This window comes from Paramisgurnus dabryanus, chromosome 14 (genome assembly GCF_030506205.2).
Source record: "Paramisgurnus dabryanus chromosome 14, PD_genome_1.1, whole genome shotgun sequence".
NCBI classification, from domain to species: Eukaryota; Metazoa; Chordata; class Actinopteri; order Cypriniformes; family Cobitidae; genus Paramisgurnus; species Paramisgurnus dabryanus.
In genome coordinates, this window is record NC_133350.1 from 36,100,452 (window position 1) to 36,127,454 (window position 27,003).

At 37.4% G+C, this 27,003-nt stretch overlaps 2 protein-coding genes and 1 long non-coding RNA gene across 5 annotated transcripts in view; all 3 read right to left on the bottom strand.

Annotated features, from left to right (window-relative positions):
• LOC135758196 (uncharacterized) overlaps positions 1-27,003 on the bottom strand; it is a 118,307-nt gene that overhangs the window by 39,909 nt on the left and 51,395 nt on the right. The window lies entirely within an intron of this gene.
• LOC135758147 (uncharacterized) lies at positions 2,648-5,822 on the bottom strand. Its single transcript, XR_010536451.2, has 5 exons — positions 5,390-5,822; positions 5,269-5,320; positions 3,851-4,027; positions 3,653-3,732; positions 2,648-2,770 (listed from the first exon to the last, which is right to left on the bottom strand). It is a non-coding gene; the product is annotated as an uncharacterized lncRNA (long non-coding RNA).
• On the bottom strand, positions 6,725-14,315 carry LOC135758146 (uncharacterized). Its single transcript, XM_065273009.2, has 8 exons — positions 14,274-14,315; positions 14,120-14,173; positions 12,916-13,020; positions 12,762-12,815; positions 12,165-12,203; positions 11,863-12,077; positions 11,274-11,433; positions 6,725-7,652 (listed from the first exon to the last, which is right to left on the bottom strand). Exons 5-8 carry the CDS (start codon positions 12,190-12,192, stop codon positions 7,555-7,557), a joined length of 501 nt encoding a protein of 166 aa, XP_065129081.1. The 5' UTR covers positions 12,193-12,203; positions 12,762-12,815; positions 12,916-13,020; positions 14,120-14,173; positions 14,274-14,315; the 3' UTR covers positions 6,725-7,554.

The window sequence follows — 27,003 nt, forward strand, 5'->3', positions numbered from 1 at the left end:
CAGTTTGACAGCACACGTTTGAAAAATGAAAACTAGAAAACAACAACAGAGTTATTTTAAAAGCCTCTTTGTTTGGGAACTACTTTCCTCTGCCACGGATTTGCAGGCCAGAATGACAGGTAACACTCGGCTGTTTTGACTCTCATAAAAACACAATGGACGGAATAGCCGTTTCTTGGTCACAAGGTGTAGTTTTAAGATTAGTTCAGTCGAGAATATATATGTATAATATTCAAATATGCAATCGATTAGTAAAGATTTGCCTGTTTAACCCTCTGGGGTCTAAGGGGTTTTTAGGGCCCTGGGGAAGTTTTGACATGCACTGACATTTGTGCTTTTTTCAGTTGCTTAAAAACATATTAATGGCAAAAGTCTCATAACAATGTGTTCATCACAAACTGGGCTACAATATCATATAATCAACATGTACATGTTTGTATTTTTGAGAGAAAAATGTTTATGCGTGGTTTTTGAAAAAGCTAAATTTTTAAGTCACTGATATAACTCCACAAAACTCATTCTAAACATGTTTTCCCAAGACTTTCCAAACTGGATCTAGTAGTCTAGAGTTTTTTCTTCAAAATGATGTGAAAATCATATGGCCTACTCCATCACATAAAGCAAGATATCGATTTACAATTTCTAAGACACTTTTGCTTAGGAAAGGCTGTATGCGTGGAGGCGGGAAAGCTCCTGAATAATCAGTGATTGACAGCTGACAGTCAAAAGAGTTGAATAATGAGCCACATAATGAGCCTTGTGGGGATGTTCAACAGGAATGTAACTTTCTCTGTAGTAAAACCATGATAAGGTTTACTTTTCAATATAATGTAAATACACACACCCACATTATATATATTTATATATATTTATATTGAAATATTTTCTATTAATTTCACAAGTATAAGTTACCTTTTAAAAACCATAGTAGCCTAATCATGGTAAAGATACTGTTTGGCCATCGTAAAATGAACACACTTCAACACAGGGTTAGTGTTTGGTTGGCCAGCGAGAGGTTTACTTTTGTGCAGTAAAAAGCTCAAAAGAACAACTGCCTATCGTTGTCTGGACTCTTATTTGTGTTTTTGTAATCATTATAGTAAAAAACACAACAAGGGACACGCGTGGTAAACTTATCAATGTTTGTTTACAGCCGCCGCCATTACCTCACGTGTTGATCATGAAAGCAGTGAATGTGTGCACATGCGAGTGATCCTGTGTTTAATAAACTTGCTGTGCAGAGATATGCGCTTAGACACAACTAAATAAGGATTGTACTGTTTGTAATCACGAATTTTATAAGAATACCAAAAAGCGCGTCGAGTTTCCTGACTCGCGTGTTTGTGTATGTGCGTTCCAATCGCGTGAACTGTTTGACGGAAGAACAAAGAAAACACTTGCGTCTGGAGATACTGACACACATACGCAAGTAAATAAGGATTTAGATGTCATGTTTGGTGCAATCGGATGGAACAACAAGGAATGGAGAGACTGGATTGTGGATTGCATATCCATTGACTGCAGGAGGCACGAGTCATGCATATGGATGTTTCTGCTCGATCACTTCAATGGCGCAGGGGTGTGGCGATCCGATCTCATTACAGATAATGAGGTAAATGGCGAAATACGGTACTTCTCCTCCTTCTCATACAGTTTACACCGAATGACAATATCTGTTTTCAATATCACTTACATCATTTAAAAGGAGACATTCCAAGCATTATGTAGACATTTATCTTTTGTTTCTACGACAAGTATTCGTTAAGTTACAGTTTATTTTTCTGACGCGTTTCTGAAAGGACTTCACTGAGGGAGAACAGAACGTGCATCATGTTTATTTTCTTAATTTGGCGAAAAGCACAACATTCTGTTTTTATTGGGAGTGGACAGAAAAAAACTAGACACTTTAACGTTTTAAATGATGTATAAATCATATCTGTATGTCAAAAATCAGCAGAGTAATTTAAGTCTCTTTGCGGAGTGATTGAAAAATAAAGAGTTTGCGGCGCCCGCGCCACCGTCGACCCCAGAGTGTTAAACGTTTGCTTAGGAAGCTTCGGTACGTGAGAACTACCCAGATAGCACACGTACGTCGCGGAGATGTCTGCGCGATGTCTTGTTTTTCGTCTGGAAGACGTATTATTTAGGGCGTTTGCTCATCTGGAAGGCGTCGCCGAGACGTCCGACCCAGCTGTTTGCAAGACACCCAGCAGATCTTTACAAGATGTATGTTATTTAGAACGATGGCGAGCCGCCGTTTCCCAGATCTTTACAAGATGTTAGAACGGCAAGCCGCTCTTTCCCAGATCTTTAGAAGAGCTTTAAAAGATGCGGAGCCGCTCTTTCCCAGATCTTTAGAAGAGCTTAGAAAGACGGTAAGCCGCTCTTTCCCAGATGTTCTCACTCTCACACATTCAGCATGCTATTACCAAATGTCATCGATAAGAATTTAAACACTATTTTCAACTTATGATAAAACAGAGAGTTGTTGATTTTATGAAATACATTTATTAAAAATTAAACAAAGAAAAAATGTATTGCATCACGTTACACGAGAGTATGTAAAACATATAAACACATAACACAAAATATAATACACTTTACAAATAAGCATATATACGGTAAATCCAACATATCCACAATAAACAACAAAGCCACAACATTTTTAAATCAACCACTTCCTGAGGCCAAGTAAGAAATCTTGAACTGATTTTTCCGCGTCTGCTGCAGAAGACTGAAGGACGAGGTTCTGTATAGCTGAAGGTGCATTCTAAAAGAAACCATTACAAAAATTGTTTACGACAATCCATTTCATAAACTTTATTATTTTATACTTTTTATTTATCATTGTAATTATAGTTATTATAATTTTAAATTGGTTGTCGAACAAGGATAAAAGTATTCCGGAAGTTTATGTATAGTCCCTGATAAGTGCGTCTTTGCGTCAAGTTCATGCCAGTATGCAAAAAAGTATGCTATTGCTAACAACACCATATGAGCAATGCCAAGAAGAGCGTTATTGATGAACATGATTTCAGGAACATTTGCTTAAGGTATAATCATTAATTTAAATAGTAAACTGTTTGGTGCGGGATCAGTTAAATAATAACTAGAAATTGCGTTGATAACTGGCAATTATGTGATTAGCTACTGAAGCTAGTTAGATATGTCCACTGTCTGTGGTTAATTTGGCTTGATCGTTCATTTAACCGAGTCTTGGGTTTCTAAAATATAATCGCTTAATTAAAACTGTTTGTCTTCGGTATTATGGTTGCTATTTGTATTAAATCCTCATTTGTAAACGATACTCAGTTGTATCTGATTATGCTGTAATGATAAGACCATGCATGTGCATGTGTGTGTGTGTGTGTCTGTGCGCCTGTGAAAACCCAGCTTAAGTCTTTTTGTAATTTACCGATTTTACATAAATTCATCCAACATAATGTAAAGAACATTCTGTGAAATATTGGCTTAGTGAAACCATGTCAAAGCTCAAAACATAATGACATTAATAGGGGAAATCAAACTTTGACGCTTATCTCAGAATTAGATTTTTGACTGTATAACCTTGTTTTCACAAGCAGGGTCACATAGTGTAACTTACAACATTTGAATCTACAAATACTGATATTTGTTTATTTGGATTCCTTACTTGCTTCTTCAAACATCTGGACAGATTTTCCATGTTGTTTTCTTCATGTTTGGTCCACTACTGATGGATTATTTGTTCACCTTAAAAATATAAATGTAAAGTAATATTTAAACATAAATAATAATTTGTAATGCATTTTATGTTTACATCCCTTAGTAATAAGTAGGGTTGACAGTTAAAAACACTCAGTTTGTTAACCTTTGTCTCCAGCCTGTCTAGATTTTCAGTAAAGGTTGGAGGAAAGTCACCATTTTCTTCCTCTCTCCATCCGCATTTGTGGTAACAAGTGGCTGTTTCCCTGAAGAGACTGGGCCACTGAAGTCAGGTGGTTTGTATTTATTTGCTTTCGCCCTAGGATCATTAGGACTGCATTTTCTGTAGATGCAATAGCAAAGATAATTCAATTAGTAGAGTAGCTTTTTAAATGCCCTTACTATTAAGTGCACGATTTTTATATATTTAAACTGAAAATCAAATCGAAGTCAACAAGTGTGCACATTAATTGGGTACAGTACTCATAACTGAATTTGTCTGTCTTATACCAGATGTACATGTAAGTATACATTTTATTGTGGAGTTTTGAATGCTGATTGGATCATCAAACCTGCATCTGTTTGACACTTCGTGCTAGTTGTTGATTTAGGTTTTTCGTAAAAGCTTTTATAAATGAATGTTATTCATGTTTTTTAGGTAACTTACTTATTGAGTGCTTGCTTATGAGTGCTTTATGGATTAAACAGAACATTTTATATTACTATAAAATGCAGGATGCTGGCCCTCCAGGACCGACTTTGGACACCCCTGTCCTGTCGTATAATAAGAGAGGTTCAAAGACGGCCGTTTTCCCGGTCTTGCGTCCAGAGATAGCCTATGATAGTTTTCTGACAGTGTCTGAAATTGGTCATGATCACCGCACAGTGCGTTTGCTGCTACGACCTGCGCGCTGGTATTTGTTTACTATGAGCGCATGCTGGTGACGTTAAGCTTCCGTGTCATCATCGTACAGTCTACATGCTTGTCGTACCTGAGTTTAACAGTCAATGTCGCACAGTGTAATAAGGTATTATAGGAGGGTAAAAATCCTGCAGTGTATTCCGGGCTTAAAAGGCAGAGTGCACAATGTTTGAAAGCCAATGTTGATATTTAAAATCAGCTAAACATACACACCCCTACCCCAATAGAATTTGGACCCGCCCCACACATATGCAACCCCAGCAAAGATGTCGGTTAGTAGACACGGCCCTTACTGCTGATTGGCTACAAGTGTGTTTTGGTAATTGGCCCAACTCCCTTTTCCAAAGTGTTTTTCAAACATTGTGGACTAGGCCTTTAAAGGCGGAGTCCACGATGTTTGAAAAACGGTTTGGAAAAGGAGACGGGCCGACTACCAAAACACACTTATAGCCAATCAAATCAAATCAAATGCCGGGTTGCGTATGTGTGGGGCGGGTCTATCAACAGAAGGTCCAGATTCTATTGGGGTAGGGGCGTGTTTGTTTAGGGGATTTCAAATATCAACACTGGCTTTCAAACATCATGGACTCCGCCTTTAATGTTCACTCTCGCCTGATTACTAATCATCACCACTTGTTCCTCAGCAACTCTTAACTCATTACCAATTTCTCTTCCACTCCATCTGGATTCCTATCTACTCGATCCTGTATTCATCTATAAAAGAAAATGAAAGTTACTTAAGTTATTTACAGTGACAGTAAAGAAATATGTGATGATATTCACCTGCGCTCTCCATCAGAGATCTGCTTCCCATGGTATCAGCTACCTTGTGTTTATACAATTCACTAAACTTGCCTGTTAGTCTTTATCCCATCTCTCTCTTCCATGTCCAACCCTGACAGAAAACCAGACATAACAGCATCATGAGCACACAATGTGACAATTTGTTACATTTAGCAAGAAACAAGCTCTAATGTCCCATTCAGACATCCAGCGACCAGGAGTAGCAGCGCGAAACAATCTTGTTCATTTCAATAAAAGCTTGGCAACTTCCGGCACTCAGAGCGAAAGTGTCCAGCAACGCGAGAAAGTTAAAAAAAGTTTAACTTTACGCAAATGATGAGCGAATTTCGGGAGCAACTACCAATAAGCAAAAAAGCTGTGGAATTCGTGTCATTGTTCTCTCGTCAGTTACAGCAGTAGACGGTACTCATTTATTTATTTTGTTAACTTCCTGTATTGTTTCTGAATTATCAGCTGAGGGTCTCGAGACAGAAAGTGTTCTCTGAATCAAACATTAACATGTAATATAACAATGTAATATCTAGTGTTATGTTGTTTGTGACAATGTTATGAAAATTTAAAATTGTTCCTGTTTGCTCCCCCAATGTGCTAATTAATGCTCTTTGTTGGAGGTGGATCAACACTCCAACCACCTGCATCTGGATCTGCTTTAGAGACACCCACTGGAGCTGAAAAAGATGAAGCAGGTGAGTTGCACTTGTTACAAGTTGACACACTAAAAATTAATGCTGAGTCCTAACGAAACTAGTCTTGATTCCAGCAACACATTTTTTTCTGAACCCTAAATGCAAAAATGCTGCATAACATGACAATCACAAATCATAAACATCCAACCCCTGTGGAGGTCAAGTTTCTTAGACTAGCAATGGGTGTGTGAACACAACTTTAACATGTCAGAACTAAAATTAGGGGTCCACCATAAAGGGTACTAAGATAAAGTTCTTAAAGGGATAGTTCACACAAATTAAAATTCTGTAATTCACTCGCTTTCATGTGTATAAATGTTTTTGTTCTGATGAACATGAAGGAATATATTTTATGTAATGTTTGTAACCAAACCGATCAGAGGCCCCATTGAGTTCCATAATAGGTTAAAAGACTACTATGGAAGTCAATGACGCTTCTTGTCAGTTTGGCTACAAACATTGCTCAAAAATGACTAACCACGCATATTACAACTAGCACAAGATTAAACCTTATTGACACGCTGTCATATTTGAGCAAAACATGCTGATCTGTATGTTGCCATGAATATGCAGCATATTGATTTTTAAGTAAACCTAAAATATTAATTTGTAGGTAACTTACTCCATATTTGTCCTTGGTGGTCACTCTGGGGAGACTCAAAATAAGTGCTCTATGGATTGAACAGAAAATTTAGTATTGCCTTAATTGTTTTAAATATCATGAATATCATGTTTCTATTTCCTTCCTCATTATGCTAATTAAGTGCTCTTTTACCTTGCATGTTAGGTGGATCAGCATGTAAACCATTTGCATAAGGATCTGCATGAAGGATGCTCACAAGAGCTGGGAATGCTGGATCAAGTAAGTTGCCTTTGTTATGCACACAAAGGCCTCCCTTACTAAAGATATTCAATGTTTATGTAATTAACATTGTTTTAGTTTAGTTGGACAGCAAACAGGTGTCCGCTTTATAGAGCGTTTAGAGGGATGCACTGCAGGCTTTGACTTATACATTTAGCTACTGAAACGCTCTTTAAACACATTGTGTGCTTTTTTATGATGGTGTTGTTAGTTATTTAGAACAATGCCAAGCTGATCTTTTTAAAGATGTCAATAAGACGTTTATATGCCTGTAAGATGTCTGATTGCACTGCAGGCATGATTGTATTTTAATTTTCCTCTCCCATTAACACAATTATTTTTATAAAACAATGTTGCACTGTCTATCTACAAATTATTGCACAAAATATTTCCATATGCATGTTACAATTACAGAACATGTTCATCAGGAAGTAAACCACACTATTCTTAACTTAAAATAATACATGCATTTGCCTATTTTAATAATAGGTAAAGAAACTATTTTAACTTGAACACCATATTAATATAATATTAAATGTAAACAACACTACACTTTTGTCATAACAAACATGACTTCAAAACATATAAAACAACAATTACACCCTCCCTGGGGCCAAGCGTAGGAAATCTTTGATGATTTTTTCTGCGTCCGCTTCAGTTGGGGACAAAAGGACCGGATTCCTCATAGCTGAGGCTGTATGTTAAAAGAAACAATTAAAATAATTAAATCAGAAAAAAAGTACCTATTAATCACACCAATTACATTAAAATTAACACCAAATATACTTCTAAATAAATCATGCAAAGTAATACAAGCATAAAACTCACCCAAAAGTATATATGGGTTGGTAGTGGGTGATATATTATTTTGGTTTTGTCAATTCAAAAGTAATCCTGTTATAACTATATATCATGGGCGTCGGAAGCAAATGAAAAGTGGGTGGGTCCCCACATAACCCCCCCCCTGAAAAATACATTTACTGCAATAGATGACATTTTCATGTTTCCTTTTAATTAGCCTGAACATTTGCGATTATTAAATTAAAGACAGTAGCCTTGCGGTCGAAATTCTGGTAATAGCCCTTTAAATATTTTGCAAATAATGACAGATGTCATGTTTCATTTATCTTTCTCTGTGTCATTTTTTTTCTACTCTGCTGACAGTAGGCTACAATGTTTATTTTTTATTTTGAGGAAATAAAAGGTAAGAAAAACGAATGAAGGTAAACTGATACAACTTTTGTATACATTTTTTATTTGCTATACCCAATCTCATATAAATATGAGATTCTGGAAATGAGATCACTTTATTTTATGGTATCCGTCGGGAAACAATGCTGTCATTAGAGTTTGAGCATGTGTACTTCTAAAACACAATCGATTAAACAGAGGTATGACTTTATGAATTATTTGCAAATGTACCTCGCAAATAATAACAATACGTGAAGACGTTCATATCGCAAATGAAAAGTAATTGGCTTCTGTAAAAAAAAACGTGAAAATTATCCAGCGATCGTGCCATAATCAAAATAAACTATTTACAGCAGTAATAATATTTTAACGAGTAGCCTATACTTTTAATGTTTGAAAGGAACCACATTTAGTGCTGTGTTAATTATCATTAAAAGCAAAACGGGAGTCTCTGTGCCTCCACGACAGACGCAATTCTTCTGGCATCTCTCCTCATCATCTCCTCTTTTTTTTCTTCTGTGTCTTGAACTTGGGGCTCGAGTCCGACCTAAGGTTTGAGCTGCCTTTAAGAACACCAAGCTAAGTTCGTTTACCGTTAATTATTAAGACTAAATGGGCAGGCAAACTCGTGAAACAATGAAAGTAAAATAATCCGCTATAATATGGTTTTACACGTCTATAGAAAATATACTATAAATAAAGCAGTTATTAATTTTCCTAATGCATGGTTGTTTGACATTTACTTCTGTTTAAAACGTTATACATTTGGCAAATTAGGTTTTTCAGCACTATGTTTGAACAGCAACTCAGCGTCCACTCACCCCCGCGAATTATGTTTAAAAGCTGAAACGGGTCCGCGGTGTAAAAGAAGCAAAGGTTAGGGATCCCTGCTTTAGTGGAATGGATTTGGACTAACAGCGCTTTGATAAGTGAACCAACAAATGCGCTAAATTAGAGAAAAAGTGGGTGGGTCCATTATCATTGGTCTTAAAAAGTGGGTGGGTCCTGTCCCACCCACGTATAATGGTTCCGACGCCCATGCTATATATACACACACACATTTACAAGTTCCACCTTAACTGTTTGTGCCTGCAAATGTATGTTGATGTTACACTCTCTCACTCTCTCTCTTTCCCTATCTTGCTCTATAATTGGAATCAAGTGACGTGAACTTCATTCTCCTTCCCTCGCTTGCTCTCGCTGGATAATTGTTAAAAAATGTACATTCTCTAAAACTATTTCATAAGCATTAGGACCATACTGACTAGACGAACCTGAAAATTTGACTTTATTTCTGTCAATTCTCCACTGTTCGTTTTTGAGAATTCACAAGATTCTGATGTTTTATTGAACATGTTTTATCATCCTGCAGATGACAAAACGAGTGTTTCCTTTATTTGGGTAGTTTTACTCTTTATTTTTATTATGTAGTGTGTGCTATTGGTGATGGTGTTTGTTAATACATATTATTACAAAAAAAGTTTGTTACAAACACACTTTTGACTCATAACATCACTGATGGTTAGAAGTGTTGGTAGATTTAACTAACAATACATACCATGGGTATTACATTCAAAATTTTGTTAAAAATTCAATCATTCTCTCTCTCTCTCTCTCTCTCTCTCTCTCTCTCTCTTATAACTTCATTAATAACTACATTAGAATGCTATCCATTGTCAGCTTTAAAATTATGTTTTGGAACAAGCAAAAGAGCCGTTGAATGAGGCACAGAAGAAATAGTCCTACTCACAATAACGATTTAAGTACAAAAAACGGACGAATCCCTTTAAATATATCATCTGACCGTTGTCTTGAGGTGTAGTAAGCGTAGTATAAGCGGGGAATAATTGACTTTGGGCTGTTGAACACATATTATGCAAAAACAAACTTTAATTTTGTATGCGCTTAATTGTGATTTATCTTTTGACATCCCTAATTTGTGTGTGTGTTTAAGAGGGCATCATGTACTTTATTATTTAAAAACAGCCTAAAATATTTTTTCGATTATCATACACTGCAACAGTTTATTTGTAGGATTTGGTGTTTTCTAAATGGTGAAAGGGTAAAATTAGAGCTAATCAGTAGGTGGCGGTAGTGCAACCGAAATTGATTTGCTATTCGCCAAAAAACAGTAGAAGAAGAACGTAGCACGAGGCTGGATGCAGAAATGCGGAGAAGACATGTGGGCCAAAAGGTGAGCTGCATTGGAAGTTTTTCTGAAGTATATTGTAATACTACCGTACTTATGTATTGGCATGGGATCGGTTAATAACTTGAAAATATTTTTGGGAGGATATCATAATCGCCTGTTTGCTGTCTAGTTGGCGAGTATTTGCTAAGTTTCTGTAGTTGGGCAACGGGATTTCTGAAATGTTTACCTGGCGATTTAAACATCCAGTAGTTCTTAACAAGGTTATGACTTGTTTGTACAGCAAGTTTTTTGTGATATATCGGTATTTTCCACCTACAATATCGCTCCGCACGTGAACTGCACCTCACCCACTCCATTACAAGTCGCATGCTTGCACATACAATGGAAAATTGTTTAACGTTTAATATGTAATCTGTTGTCGTGTCATTTTAGTGGTTCTAACACCTGTTTTATTTTGTGGATAGAGAGCGTCAATGGTACGTTCTTGGCGTGTTCAATTGTGCTGTCACATGAAAAGTGTTAATCGCGCCCAACTAAGAGCCTTTTATACACGTGGTCACTTTATGTATTCCATCCATTGACATTTGGCTACATAATGCGACTTGGGAAAACTGCTATGAATCCGATCTTCTACTCCGGCGCAAAATGCAAATACACTATTGATTACTCCGCCTTAAAACAAACTTCAGACGGTGTTGAAACAAAAGGGATCCGCGTCTCCTTGCTCGGCATACTGTATGCGCGCAATTCAGAGGGTATCATTGATTTATATAAATTACTCGATTGCGCATAGAACGCTAAACAGCGTGAGGTGAAGCCAGAGGGTATGCGTTGACTTCACTTTACCACGTGACCACGCGAGAGCTCGCCCGGTTGAGTGGCAAAACGTGCAACAAAATGGCTGGTTTTCATAGAATGACTGCCCTGCTATTTTATCTACATGTGAATCAACATTTTAACATTTGAACTTACCTATTAAGAGGGCACCAATATTTGTCTTACGGATTCCTCTTTTGTCTCCCCTCCCACACCAATTCAGTTGCCGGGCAACATTACTGGTGAACACCTTGGAGCAAATTCTCCATACTGTCTTCTTCATATTTGGCCCACCGCTGATTGATAGTCTGTTCACCTTCAACAGGTAAAGTTTGAAGTAATATGTTAGCATTAAGATTGACCTGCATTGTTTAAAGTAATGACTTAAGTTAAGATTTTGTAAAACTCTTCATGAAGGATGCTTCTATTTGATCCAAAGCAATTTTGTGAATTTATAAGAACTGATTTTATTGCTGGTTCAAGCGCAAAGCACTTTAAGTCTTTAAATTCAGCATTGTTAAAATCTACATTTGAGTCCTGGGCCTGTATTCATAAAAAATCTTAGCGCAAAGAATTCCTGCTAGTGACAAAATTGAGAAAGTTCTTAGAAATGTGGGTGTATCCCCCTACAATCAAAGAAAAGATCCTAGTAAAGAAAGGAGTAATTCAGAAAGCATAATTACATCTTAACAGATGTCTTAAATTCAAAAATTGTTGTAGGTTTAATGATTCCAAAAATTCTTACCATTCTCTGCATAAACCCTTTGTCTGCTAGGCTTTGTTCTAGCCTGTCTAGGTCTGCAATGGATGCTAAAGGAAAGACACCACCTTCCTCCTCTTCATCCATTTGCATTTGGGGTACAACGCGCCTGTTTCCCAATAGAGACTGGACCAGTGAAGTCAAATGGTTGATCTTCATGTCCATTTTCTCTATTGTTTCCAGAATTGCCCTTTCAACAGCTGCAATACAGGTAGTAATATAATTTATGTAGCTTTGATGAATAAAACAATCCATTTTACAGTTTATTTAAACTGATAAAAACTTACTTGTACATTGAAATGGTGCCGGACTCATGCCAGAAGTACCTGCAAGTATATATTTGTAAGGTTTTTATTGTTAGATGTATTATCATGTGCATCTTCTCTGGTGGATCTTAAGAACATGACATTTTATTTAGGGTGAAATGTAACACTGACATTTTTTAAAAAATTGTCCCACCCATATATATGTTTTGCCCTAATTTGATTTGCTTAAGATATGCAAAGCTGAAATGGAGTTTGAAAGTTAAAACTTAAAGTAAGCTTATTATGATAGCTTGAAAAACAGTAAACAAAACAACTTGTGTTTAGGTCAGTGGTTGTCAAACTGAGGGCCGCGAGATAGTGCCAGGGGGGCCCCAGTTTTATGACATTTTATAAAATACATCAATTTACCATGAATTCTGTGTAATTATACCTGAAAAAATAAAGCTACTAACCAACAGCACTACTTTGTATAACTTAATATTTTTTGTTTAATTTAAATGTTAAATTTTAGAACAGTTTTTTGTCAAATTTTCTTTGGGGGGCCGCGAAGGAACATACTGGTCACAAGGGCGGCCGCACGCAGAAAAAGTTTGAGAACCACTGGTTTAGGTAACTTACTTGGTATTCTTTCTTGTTGGTTCCCCAAGGGACTTAGAACAGATAAAGGGCGTTCTATGGGTTGAACAGACATATTGTGCCGTATTAGAATGTGCAAAATGCAGTGAATAAAATGTTTTTGTTTACTCTTTCCTATTTAGTTGATGCTTTTTACCTCGAGTGTTAGGTGGATCAACACTCCAGCTGTGATGGTCTGCCTGAGTGATGCCCACTGGAGCGGAGAAAGGTGGAGTAGGTTGATAAGTTGCACTTGTTACATCTGTAAAAACAAATTGCCTGCTTCATAATGCTTACACGCATTTATTTCAGCATCCATATTAACTATATAATCCGTAATATTTTAGTTTTTAAACACATGCTGATATTGAACAACAACTTTACAACTGAAATTGTACAGCCACTGTATTATCATGTGCATCTTCCCTGGTGGATCTTAAGAACATGTTACTTTATTTAGGGTGAAATGTAACACTGACATTTTCAAAAAATTGTCCCACCCATATATATGGTTTGCCCTAATTTGATTTGCTTAAAGGAATAGTCTACTCATTTTCAATATTAAAATGTTATTACCTTAATTAAGAATTGTTGATACATCCCTCTATCATCTGTGTGCGTGCAAGTAAGCGCTGGAGCGCGTTGCGACGCTTCGATAGCATTTAGCTTAGCCCCATTAATTCAATGGTACCATTTAGAGATAAAGTTAGAAGTGACCAAACACATCAACGTTTTTCCTATTTAAGACGAGTAGTTATACGAGCAAGTTTGGTGGTACAAAATAAAACGTAGCGCTTTTCTAAACGGATTTAAAAGAGGAACTATATTTTATGGCGTAATAGCACTTTTGGGAGTACTTCGACTCGGCGCAGTAACACCCTCCCTCTCCCATAATGAGAGTGAGAAGGGGAGCGGACTTTTCAGGCGAGTCGAAGTACTCCCAAAAGTGCTATTACGCCATAAAATATAGTTCCTCTTTTAAATCCGCTTTGAAAAGCGCTACGTTTTATTTTGTACCACCAAACTTGCTCGTATAACTACTCGTCTTAAATAGGAAAAACGTTGATGTGTTTGGTCACTTCTAACTTTATCTCTAAATGGTACCATTGAATGAATGGGGCTAAGCTAAAGGCTATCGAAGCGTCGCAGTGCGCTCCAGCGCTTATGTGCACGCACACAGATGACAGATGTATCAACAATTCTTAGTTAAGGTAATAACATTTTAATATTGAAAATGAGTAGACTATTCCTTTAAGAGATGCAAAGCTGAAATGGAGCTTGAAAGTTAAAACTTAAAGTAAGCTAATTATGATGGCTTGAAAAACACAGTAAATAAAACAACTTGTGTTTAGGTAACTTACTTGGTGTTCTTTCTTGTTGGTTCCCCAAGGGACTTAGAACTGATAAAGTGTGTTCTATGGTTTGAACAGACATATTGTGCTGTATTAGAATGTGCAAAATGCAGTGAATAAAATGTTTTTGTTTACTCTTTCCTATTTAGTTGATGCTTTTTACCTCGAGTGTTAGGTGGATCAACACTCCAGCTGTGATGGTCTGCCTGAGTGATGCCCACTGGAGCTGAGAAAGATGGAGTAGGTTAGATTTGCTTGTTACCAATACAATAAGTTAAAGGCGGAGTCCACGATGTTTGAAAAACGCGTTGGAAAAGGAGACGGGCCGACTACCAAAACACACTTATAGCCAATCAAATCAAATCAAATGCCGAGTTGCGTATGTGTGGGGCGGGTCTATCAACAGAAGGTCCAGATTCTATTGGGGTAGGGGCGTGTTTGTTTAGGTGATTTCAAATATCAACATTGGCTTTCAAACATCATGGACTCCGCCTTTAAATGCACATTAAAATCTTAAGCAGAATTTCAGAAAATTATACTTATAATAACAGTTTGAGTAATGTATTATTGCATTGACATTACTAGCAATCTAGTTAGTATATCAGTTGTTGTTGGTTTTTTACTACATAAGGACTCTAATGTGATTTGTACTCCACATTTTTAGCCAAATACACATAAAACCAACAATGAGCACAAAAAATCTACTCCTAATTAATTTTTTTTAAGTGCCACTTTATGATGATCTTATTTTTTTATGTAAACCACGTTATGTCTGCTTTCTTTCTCTAGAAAATTGACCATAATTTTAATGTCTAGTATATGTTGTAAACATGTTTTTCTTACTTGCGTGTGCCTCTGCATCCGAAAAAACTAAACAAAACTAAGGGTCAAGGCTTAAATGAGTGGTCAATGGAGTGCAGTGCCTGATGCCATAGGTGTTTGTATAGAATTTATGTAAGGGAGATGTAGTAAAACACACTGTGCAAAAATATAACAATCTAGCAGTGAAAGTCACATTCAGTTGTGTCTGTTTAGGACATTATTATAGTTGCCAATGTTTTCCTTTTGTTTCTTTCTCCTTCATCTTACTCTGTGTTCTTTCATGGTGCTCCCCTAAGGGTCTCAGGACAGAAAATGTGTGCTCTGTTGATAAAACAAATAATGTAATATTATCATGTTTAATAAGATTATGCAATGTGCTGTCTATAAAGTGTGTCCTCTATTCTAATAAGTTTACCTTGTGTGTTAGGTGGATAAACACTCCAGTCATGATGCTGAGAGACACCCACTGGAGCTGACAGAGGTGGAGTAGATTGGTAAGTTGCACTTGTTACGTCTGTAATATAAATATGATAGGCTACTGTTGCGCACATAGCATGAACATAATGTGTAAATTGTCATGGTTGCGGTCTCGGCAAAAACACACAAAATAATTTTTTGTCACAAACAAAGCCATTTTAGCTGCATTCTGGAGCACTGAGCTCTTGCTAATACAAAGGTAAATAGATTGAGGCAGGATGTTGCTTTTACAGGATCAGCTTTTGGGCTACACATTGTACCAGAACTGCTTTCAGATTCTAAACTTACAGTGGGGCAAAAAAGTATTTAGTCAGCCACCAATTGTGCAAGTTCTCCCACTTAAAAAGATGAGAGGGGCCTGTAATTTTCATCATAGGTACACTTCAACTATTAGAGACAAAACGAGAAAAAAGTCCATAAAATCACATTGTATGATTTTTTAAAGAATTTATTTGCAATTTATGGTGGAAAATAAGTATTTGGTCAATAACAAAAAAGCAAGAATTCTGGCTCTCACAGACCTGTAACTTCTTTTAAAAAGGATCCTCTGTCCTCCACTTGTTACCTGTAGTAATGGCACCTGTTTGAAATTGTCAGCAGTACAAAAGACACTGGTCCACAACTTAAAACAGTCAGACTCCAAACTCAACTATGGCCAAGACCAAAGAGCTGTCAAAGGACATCAGAAACACAATTGTAGACCTGCGCCATGCTGGGAAGACTGAATCTGCAATAGGTTAGCAGCTTGGTGTGAAGAAATCAACTGTGAGAGCAATTATTAGAAAATGGAAGACATACAAGACCACTGATAATCTCCCTCGATCTGGGGCTCCATGCAAGGTCTCATCCCGTGGGGTAAAAATGATCATCAGAATGGTAAGCAAAAATTCCAGAACCACATAGGGGGACCTAGTGAATGACCTGCTGGGACCAAAGTAACAAAGGCTACCATCACTAACACACTACGCAGCCAGGGACTCAAATCCTGCAGTGCCAGATGCGCCCCCCTGCTTAAGCCAGTACATGTCCAGACCCGTCTGAAGTTTGCTAGAGAGCATTTGGACGATTCAGAAGAAGATTGGGAAAATGTCATATAGACAGATGAAACCAAAACATAAGTATTTGGTAGAAACTCAACTTGTGTTTGGAGGAGAAAGAATGCTGAGTTCCATCCAAAGAACACCATACCTACTGTGAAGCATGGGTGTGGAAACATCATGCTTTGGGGCTGTTTTTCTGCCAAGGACCCAGGACGACTGATCCGCGTAAAGGAAAGGATGAATCAGCCCATGACTAAAAAACCTCCTTTCGTCAGCAAGGGCATTGAAGATGAAGCATGGCTGGGTCTTTCAGCATGACAGTGACCCCAAACATACCGCCCGGGCAATGAAGGAGTGGTTTCGTAAGAAGCATTTCAAGGTCCTTGAGTGGCCTAGCCATTCTCCAGATCTATACCCCATAGAAAATCTTTGGAGGGAGTTGAAAATCCGTGTTGCCCAGTGAGAGCCCCAAAACATCACTGTTCTAGAGGAGATCTGCATGGAGGAATGGGCCAAACACACAGCAACAATGTGTAAAAACCTTGTTGTGACCTACAGAAAACATTTGATCTGTCATTGCCAACAAATGGTATATAATAAAGTATTGACATGAACTTTTGTTATTGACCAAATACTTATTTTTTTTCACCAAGATTTACAAATAAATTCTTTAAAAAAATCAGACAATGTGATTTTCTAGATTTTTTTCTCATGTTGTCTCTCATAGTTGACGTGTACCTTTGATGAAAATTACAGGCCTCTCTCATCTTTTTAAGTGGGAGAACTTGCACAATTGGTGGCTGACTAAATACTTTTTTGCCCCACTGTATAATTTGTGCATGTTGTTCTTTTTTGTAAAAATACAGAAGTGGGTTTCACTTCACCCCCGCGGTGGTTATGACAACCGTCACAGCCGTAACTCATGCTACACCTCTGCAGGTTTTTCCATACAAAATGCTTTGTTTTTTGAAAACATTGCAAGTCTCCTGACACTGGCACAATTTTTTCTCAACTAAGTCACAGTCAGTTGTGTCTGTTTAGGACCGTGGTTTTTAGTCTTGTCCTAGGGGACCCACTGCCCTGCACATTTTGCATGTCTCCCTTATCTAACACACCTGATTCCGATCATCAGCTCAATAAGGGAGAGATCCGAGAGATTTTGAACAGAACTGGGTGTGTCAGTTAAGGGAGACATACAAAATATACAGAGCTGTGGGTCCCCTAGGACAATATTGAAAACCACTTGTTTAGGACACTATTATAGTTGTCAATTTTTTCTTTTAGTTTTTTCTCATTTATCTTACTTTGTGTTCTTTCTTGGTGCTCCCCTGAGGGTCTCAGGAAAGAAAATGTGTGCTCTATTGATTAAACAAATAATGTAATATTATCCTGTTTAATAAGATTATGCAAGGTGCTGTCAATAAGGTGTTTTCTCCCTATTCTGATTACTGCTGTTTTACCTTGTGTGTAAGGTGGCTCAACACTCCAGTCGTGATGTCGAGAGACACCCACTGGAGCTGACAGAGTTGATGTAGGTTGATAAGTTGCACTTGTAACATCTGTAAAAACAAATGGCCTGCTTCATAGTGCTTACACACATTTATTTCAGCATCCATATTAACTATATAATCCGTAATATTTTAGTTTTTAGGGTGTTTTCACACCTAGTTCGTTTGAGCCCTCCAAACGCTCTCAGAGCAGTTCAGGGGGTTATATGTGAACAAACCAAGTAATCTCAGACCCCCCCTAAAAGGACCCAAAAGCGAACCGAACTCAGACCATGTCTGGAGGTGGTCTGAGTACGGTTTGCTTTTGGGTTCTTTTGTGGTTCGATTTCTTTTTGATATGTGAAATCAATGAGGTCCTGGTCTGTTTCGCGTGCGGTTTTGACATTGTATCAAAATAAACTGCTGCACAGAAAGCTGGGGTCTGAGTTCTTATGAAGTTGTGATGTGAACAAGAAAGGGTCTGAGATCACCTCAGTTCTGAAGAGGACTAAAAAAAAGAACTGGGTTCTCTTTTGAGTCCCCACTATATTGTGAACACCAAAACCTCATTCACACAGACCTCTGGTCCCAGAAAATACCCGTAAAATTGCCAGACAAGCGTCTGTGTGAACAAAAACTCGTTCCGTTAATCTTCTGGGATCGTTGCCGGAAAGAGGACCTAGTAAGATACGCGGGTAACCCTCTGTGTGAACAAGAATGCCATAAAGGGCGTGTCGAAGTGAGGACGCGCGCGTCATCATCACAACACAAGTTATGGTTCAGCTCCTTACAACGAGAGATAACATGTATATAAACATTCACCACGAGAAATGTTGCAAACTAACATGTATATAAACATTCACCACGAGGAATGTTGCAAACTAGATTGAAGCAGTTATCAGGAAATGATATATGAGACGCATAAACAATGACGCACGTGCCGTAGTGAGGACGCGCGTGTCATGGCAACATGAAGTTGGTTCAACTCTTTAAAATGAGGGATTTACAACATTCACTACGAGAAATGTCAGCAAACTGGACTGAAGCAGATATCAGGTAAGTTAGCTCGTTACTTACTGCGTTGAAACGGAGATCATTCAGCAGCATAAAATAATATCGCGTCACGTGCTCATTTGAGCTATAATAAACGAAAATACCCGCATATCATCACACCGAGATATATCGCCCAGCTCCTCAAAATGCGGGTTTTAAATGCATATAAACAATCACGATGAGAAATGTATGAAAACTGTATCAAAGCAGAAATCAGGGAGCTTGTCAAATATCCACTCTGAAGCTGAGATCATTCACCAGCATAGAACTGTGCGTTCATGCGCTCCTTTGTAGTCTTATCATAAACAAAAATGCACGCGAGTTGTTTCTGGAGATAGAAATAATATATAATATGCAAACTTCAGACGCTGCGTAGAGGAGAGGGCGGGACTTTCAACAGGTCACGTGTCTTTCCGGGACCATCAGATGCCGTGTAATCTTGGCAGTGTGAATGTAAAATAATCTAACTATTCCGGAAAAATCCAGGATTCAAATCCCGTGTATTTTACGGAATTTCTGTGTAAAAAGGGCTCAAATGGACTGAGGTCACATTCGGCTAGTTCCTTTTCTGGTTCACTTTAAGGGTGTATTCACACCTGCCTTGTTTGGTTCGATTAAATCGAACTCAAGTTCGTTTCCCCTGTTGGTGCGGACCTTTTGGGCAGGTGTGAATACAGCAATCGAACTCTGGTGCAGACCAAACAACCGCACCGAGACCCAGCTGAATAGGTGGTCTCGGTCCGGTTCCAAACGAACTCTGGTACGGTTCGTTTAAGGTGTGAACATGTACCGACCTGGATTCGCACCAAATGTATTATACAGATGTGGCCTTTAAAAATGCGCGTCTCTGAAAGCAGAATGCCGCGAGCACTTCCGAAATTCTGCGAGATCCCGCAGAAGGGTGATTCGGTGGGTGACGCAGGAAATAAAAAACCTGTAGAGGGCAGTCGTGTTTCAAGTACAGTAGGGCATACTGACGACAATGTGTGCTCGACTTTATGCTTTAAGCATACTATATGATATCGAAGTAACATGACAGGGATTCTTGGTGCATTGGCAGTACTTTGATGTCACATGCAAGCTTTTTGACAAACATTTGGTTGGCGAAGTTTTCTTTTGCCAGTTACATAAACAGTCAAATATTCTTCATAAAAATCTGACTTAAACGCGGATCATTCGTCTTATTTTTTTTGTGTACACTTACAGTAGAAGAGACGTGATGATAACGGAGTCTTATAACAAAATAATTCGCAAAGACCTTTGAAGAAACCGAGAGCATTTGCGCAATATCATTAACTAGTTTATCTAATTGTACATTTAGTTTATGTTTGCATCTGAACGTTTTTAATAGCTGGAACATGGTTGTAATGCGCTTTTCCGCATTATTGTACTTTTTATATTATCATGTTTTCCTTTACATGGTATGAAACTCGATATAAAGTGTGCAATGATGTTGAATAAATTTCTATAATGTGTTATATTTTGTAGTAAGTAAATAAAATCATGTTGTAAGTGTAAATATTCAATTCGAGGAGTTTCTGAGGTGTTTGTCATCGGCAAAAGGCGCAGTTTCTCTGTTGCTGATTAAAACCCGTTGGCTATATGGGATTTTTTAAAATTAACATTTGTTCTACTTATTATTTTATTTATTTGCCTACATTTACTCAAATAATATCAATGTAAAAATAGTAAGTAAATCATAGTTCAAGTTAGGCGTAAAACGTAAATTTTTTTAAGTTGTTGTTAAATACAAATAATATTAATTTGAAGAAAGCAATTATTACAGGTTTAAAAACTTAAATATATAATTCTGAAATTATCAAATATATTGATTAAAATAATCTGTAAATTAAATACTTATATTATTAAGGCGTATACATCAAATAAAATATGTACATTTTAAACAAAATATCTATTTCTAGTCATTAATTTTGGTTTGTCTAACTAAAAAAAACACATAACTGACATTAAAAGATTTTATTAAGTTACTTTAATCATTTATTTTAGATAGCCTACATTTACAAAGCCACTGAATCATTTTTTACAGTGTATACATTGTGATCTTACGGTATTATTAAATGCATATAAATAAAATATGTAAAACTAAATAAAAGAGATGTCATACACGGACTCCATGAAAGCATACGTTTTCTTGTTCGGTCCACGTGGGTTAAACGGTCACATAGCCTATTCTCCATAAAAATCCGACTAAAATGCGGATCACTTGATTCATTTTTGTTGTGCAATTAGAAGAGACGTGATGTATAACTGAGTCTTATAACAAACCTCTATTCGCGTAGACCTTGAAGAGACCGAGAGCATTTGCGCAATATCATTAACTAGTTTATCTAATTGTACATTTAGTTCATTTTTGCATCTGAACGTTTTTAATAGCTTGGACATGGTTGTAATGCGCTTTTCTGCATTACTGTACTTTTTATATTATCATGTTTTCCTTTACATGGTATGGAACTCGATATAAAGTGTGCAATGGTGTTGAATAAATTTGTATAATGAGTTATATTTTTGTAGTAAGTAAATTAAATCATATTGTGAGTGTAATAATTCATAAATTCGAGGAGTTTCTGAGGTGTTTTTCATCGGCAAAAGGCGCAGTTTCTCTGTTGCTGATTAAAACCTGTTGGCTATATGGGATTTTTTTAAATTAACATTTGTTCTACTTATTATTAATTTATTTTTTTGCCTACATTTACTCAAATAATATCAATGTAAAAATAGTAAGTACATCATAGTTCAAGTTAGGCGTAAAACGTACATTTTTTTAAGTTGATGTTAAATGCAAATAATATTAATTTGAAGAAAGCAATTATTACAGTTTCAAAAACTTAAATATATAATTCTGACCTTATCAAATATATTGATTAAAATAATCTGTAAATTAAATACTTATATTATTAAGGCGTATACATCAAATAAAATATGTAAATATGTACGACTTAAATGCGCATCATTTGATTCATTTTTTCTGTGCAATTAGAAGAGACGTGATGTATAACGGAGTCTTATAACAAACCTCTAATTCGCGTAGACCTTGAAGAGACCGAGAGCATTTGCGCAATATCATTAACTAATTTATCTAATTTTACATTTTTTGTGATTTGTGAATTCATGTTCTGCTTGCCCCAATTCCAAATATTCTGTTGTATTATTATTCCCATTTTTGGTTAAACCGAGTATAACTCCCAAGCTGAACACCTACAAAACTAACGGTTTTGTCCAGTCTTAACAGTGTATGATATTCAGCTCGTCTTAATTTAATTATTTTATTCCGCCGAATGGAAAAAAATCCATAGGCTATCTGAATGAATGGGATTCAGGAATTAAGTACAATAGTCTATACCCAGCAAGCAATAGCCGTCATTTCAACGTCTCGTTTCAGTATAGACCCGATATAGCCGGGCTGTGCCTAGCCCACTTCTAGCCCAATTAAACTTTAATTTGGTTACATGTGGTTTTTGACAAAATAATTTGTGAGATGGATGCTATTTTATCATGTAAGCAAAGTTAACAGCGATTACAAGGTATTTCTTTTCATTTCTTTAAAGTGTTTTATGCATCGTCTGTACGTAGTCATAATTTAGCTCATAAATAGACCGACTACGAATAAACCACGTTTAGCCCAGAAATAACCATGAATTTAATTACATGTTGTTTTGCCAAAATTATTTGTGAGATGTATGATATTTAATAATGTAAACAAAGTTCAAAGCAATTAAGGTATTTTGTTTCATTTCTTTAAAGTGTTTTATGCACCGTCTGTACTTAGCCACTATTTAGCTTACAAATAGACCGACTACGAATAACCCACGTTTAGCCCAGAAATAACCATTAATTTAATTACATGTTGTTTTGCCAAAATGATTTGTGAGATGTATGATATTTAATCATGTAAACAAAGTTCAAAGCGATTAAGGTATTTTGTTTCATTTCTTTAAAGTGTTTTATACACCGTCTGTACTAGCCACTATTTAGCTTACAAATAGACCGACTACGAATAACCCACGTTTAGCCCAGAAATAACCATTAATTTAATTACATGTGGTTTTTGCCAAAATAACTTGTGAGATGTATGGTATGTCATTGTAAGCAAAGTTAACAGCGATTACAAGGTTTGTTTAATTTCTTTAAAGTGTTTTATGCACCGTCATACATATAGCCACTATTTAGCTCATAAATAGACCGACTACGAACAAACCATGTTTAGCCCAAAATAACCTTGAATTTAATAAAATTTTGTTTTTGCCAAAATAACTTGCAAGAATTATGATATTGTATCAGGCATGCAAAGAAAACGTGACTTTATGAATGAAAACGTTATTATTCGCTTTGCGTCAAACCCTGTTGCTGAAGGAGACGGACCGGAGCTCCGGCAAGGTGTGTTGTGGACCCGAGGAGGCGGAGCTGCGCTCCGGTGCGCTCCGGCCCAATTTAACCTATTTCTTCCACTAACTGAGGTATCCTTCCTCCTTTGCTGTCTGCCTGGTATGATTTTATTGGTCATCTAGGAATAATTTTCACTTTATCTTACTTAATGGGGCGCAGCGCAAACCCGTTGGCCTGTGACATCCCACTACCGCGAGATCTATTCAAAAGCATACTGTAGGCCTACTGTCTCGCGGTGCTAAGACGTCACATGCCGTCCGATCGGGCTGCGTCGCGCCGCAAGTCGTCAAACGAGCGCTGAGCATTGAGTCAAATAAGACACGCGTCAGAAAATTACCGAGGTCCGGGCGGCCATGCCCTTTTTTGCCTCAAAATGCAGAAAAATAATGTTTTTAGTAAGGCATGTTTGTTAAAACTAGTTATATTTCCTATTTAAACTAAGTCCTGGCTTAAGCTTATAAAGACCCCGCAAAAACCCTGCTACAGCTCCTGAGGGGGTGCTCTCACTATTCACATGTAAATAAAATGGTTAGAAACCGGTTTTTCTGGTTCTCATTGCAGGACTGTGCGGGGGAGGGCATTCCGTTTCCATGTGGAGACATTTAACAAACACATTTGATATACACCAAGTTCCAGATTACAACACCAAAAACACATCACGTTTGATAGCAGTGCATGTAGGCCCTACTTATTTGAGTATATTGATAGAGTAAGTATTATGTTGGACACTATTTTGGATATCAAATTGTCCTTTTCTCCAGACAAATAAAACACTGATGTGCATGTCTATAGATCTTATCTAAAGAGTCATTGCTATCATTTTCACTTTTGTGTTGGGTTAATTCCCTGACCAGACCTCTGTCATTTTCTTACGCTCGTCTTATAATTTGACTCAACGCTCAGCGCTCGTGTGGCTTCTTGCTGCGCAGCGCAGACCAATCGGCATGTGACGTCTAGCTATAAGCAGAGGTGGGACAAAGTCATTGTTATGCAAGTCACAAGTAAGTCTTTGCCCTCGAGTCCCGAGTCAAGTCATGTCAAAGATGAGGCAAGTCCCAAGTCGAGTCAAAAGTCAAAGCCAACAAGTCTCAAGTCGAGTCCAAAGTCCTACCATTTTAGTTTCGAGTCATGTCAAGTCCTCTTACAACAGAAATAAAATGCATGCTGTGGACAGGTGGAGGGAGGCCCCTATACTGCATTGCATTTTCAAAAGATCAAATTGGCCATGATGCCACCATGGCTGAAAACTCGCTCCACTGTAGCACTAGAAGCAGGCACTGCCAAGGCTACTTGAAAGAGTGAAGGAAGAGTGCCCAGAACAAAATGGCATTCCGTCCTTCTGCCATGTCAATGTAGTGACTTAGCTGCAGTGGTATAGATCTCTTGGTGATGTCAAAGTACCGCGAGAGCGATTCCAGTTATCACGTGGATAAATCCGCTTTGAATCGCTCTCGCGGTACTTTGCTGTCACTCGCCTGTGGGTTTTGTAGCGCCACACCACTCTGCTCCCCAGTCACTTTCGCGCCGCTATAGTGATTTCATATGCCGATCGGATCGCGCAGTTCGGCAGAAAGTCAAACACACCAAATATATAGCCTAATATGTATATGCATTTCAACCCGCTAAAGTAGCAAGTGTAGCATGCTAATGGTCAGTGCTTCACTATTACTAAAAGTTTGAAATGTCACAAAACCATGCTGTTACGCATCCTCACGCTATTTTTAGCGGGTATACGGAAATCCTTTACAATTCCTAGTAGACTACACCACTGCTGAGCTGTACTGGTACGGTCCCAACATCCAAACCAACGTGGGACTGCAGTGATTGGATGTCGTGCAGGCAGCGCGCGTGCTCGCTGCATGCAGGTGGTGCACATTTTTTTCATTGATGCAGACACACTGAGACCGGCGCGGCCGTGTGCATTTTTTGTGTAATGGGTAGGTTGCTTCACTGCTGATTCTTGCCATACCTCCGTTCAGTGGTGTAGTCTAGATTTTTGTAGTGAGTATACTGTGATTTTTCCCTCTCACCCTTATGCTCACTCGTCCTAGCCCATAAGCACCACCACACTCACAGATGCATACAGTATAGATATTCATGTAACTAAGAGCATTCTGAAAGTGTACTCATAAACACATAAACTGAATGTGTTATCAACATGTCAGTTTATTATAAGAAAAAAAAGACTTTAACAGCCAATGGGTTACAGCTGGGGAAACTGGACTGATTTTTAGACTGGTTTAGTGTTAATCAACATCTAACCCAGGGCCAAAAGTTACTCAACTGTTAATTAAAATTAAATAAACTGTTTACAATCTTCAATCCGTGGCAAACACTTGGATTGAAGGAGAAAAATATCCACTCTTTCAATAGCTATTATCTGACAACTATTGATAACATTACCATGTTTAATTTAATGGTGTAAATGTTTTTAATTACCATAATACACATTTAAGATGACCATGAAGTTACTCTCATTTGCATAGTCATTGATATAAAAGCTTTTTTTGCATATAATATAAGCATTGTTTAAAAATGAAAATAGGCTTTTACTTAATTATTATTACAAGACCATAATGTAGCATATTAGACACCCAAACCAAAGTGAAGAAAATTATCTTTAATTTGCAAGTCTGAACTGAACATCAACGCAGACATGAATTTCCTCACAGAAGTTTAAGATCATATACATCTTGAACGTAGATATATAAATTAACACAGAGAAGGAAAGTTTAACACTGTGAAGCACAAGCAAACATACTGAAAGCTAAAATCATCAGGATATAATTACGGGCTTATTTTATTGTATTTGGAGCCTTACCTCCAGATAAAGTAATAAACTGGACTGATGATTTAAATGTTGTTTACTCACATGTGCGTTGTATACTCTATGGAGTTTATGTTGCAGCACTCGTTCACTTCTCTGGACTGTTTGTTTACAGTGTCGAGTGAGCAGCTACACTGCAGGTTCGACTTCATTTGGGGCTAAGCAGACCTCATGGTGATGTCAAAGTACCGCGAGAGCGATTCAAAGCAGATTTCTCCATGTGATAACTGGAGTCTCTCTCGCGGTACTTTGCTGTCACTCACTTGTGGCGCAACACCAGTCGGCTCCCCAGTCACTTTCGCGTCACTATAGTAATTTGATTTCATAGAAATTCATACGCCGATCGGATCGCGCAGTTCGGCAGGAAGTATATTGCCTAATATGTATTTCAACCCGCTAAGGTAGCAAGTGTGGCATTTAATGGTCAGTGCTTCACATCTATATTATGACTAAAAGTTTAAAAATGTCACAAAACCATGCTGTTACGCATCCTCGCGCTATTTTTAGTAGGTATACGGAAATCCTTGACAATTTCTAGTGGGTATACGGCGCAGGGACGTGCACAGACATTTTGAGGGGCAGGGGCTCAAGTGAAATAAAGGGCACTTCTCATAATTATGTATAAAAAAGTATATATATATTAATGCAATTCTGACTTCCTTTTAAAAAAAATATTAAAAAGTTAATTAATTTTATCTTCCTCAAACTCACGCAATTGTTTACTTTTCAAAAGATGTCTACAAAATAATCAGTTGTTCACACAGACACCATGGTCTCCTCAGT

Coding starts and splice junctions, on each gene's coding strand:
- LOC135758146 (XM_065273009.2), bottom strand. CDS start 12,192: ATGAGTCCGGCACCATTTCAATGTACAA. Junction 12,078..12,164: donor GGCACCATTTCAATGTACAA/GTAAGTTTTTAT, acceptor CCTGTATTGCAG/CTGTTGAAAGGGCAATTCTG. Junction 7,653..11,273: donor TATTGGTGCCCTCTTAATAG/GTAAGTTCAAAT, acceptor TTTAACATACAG/CCTCAGCTATGAGGAATCCG.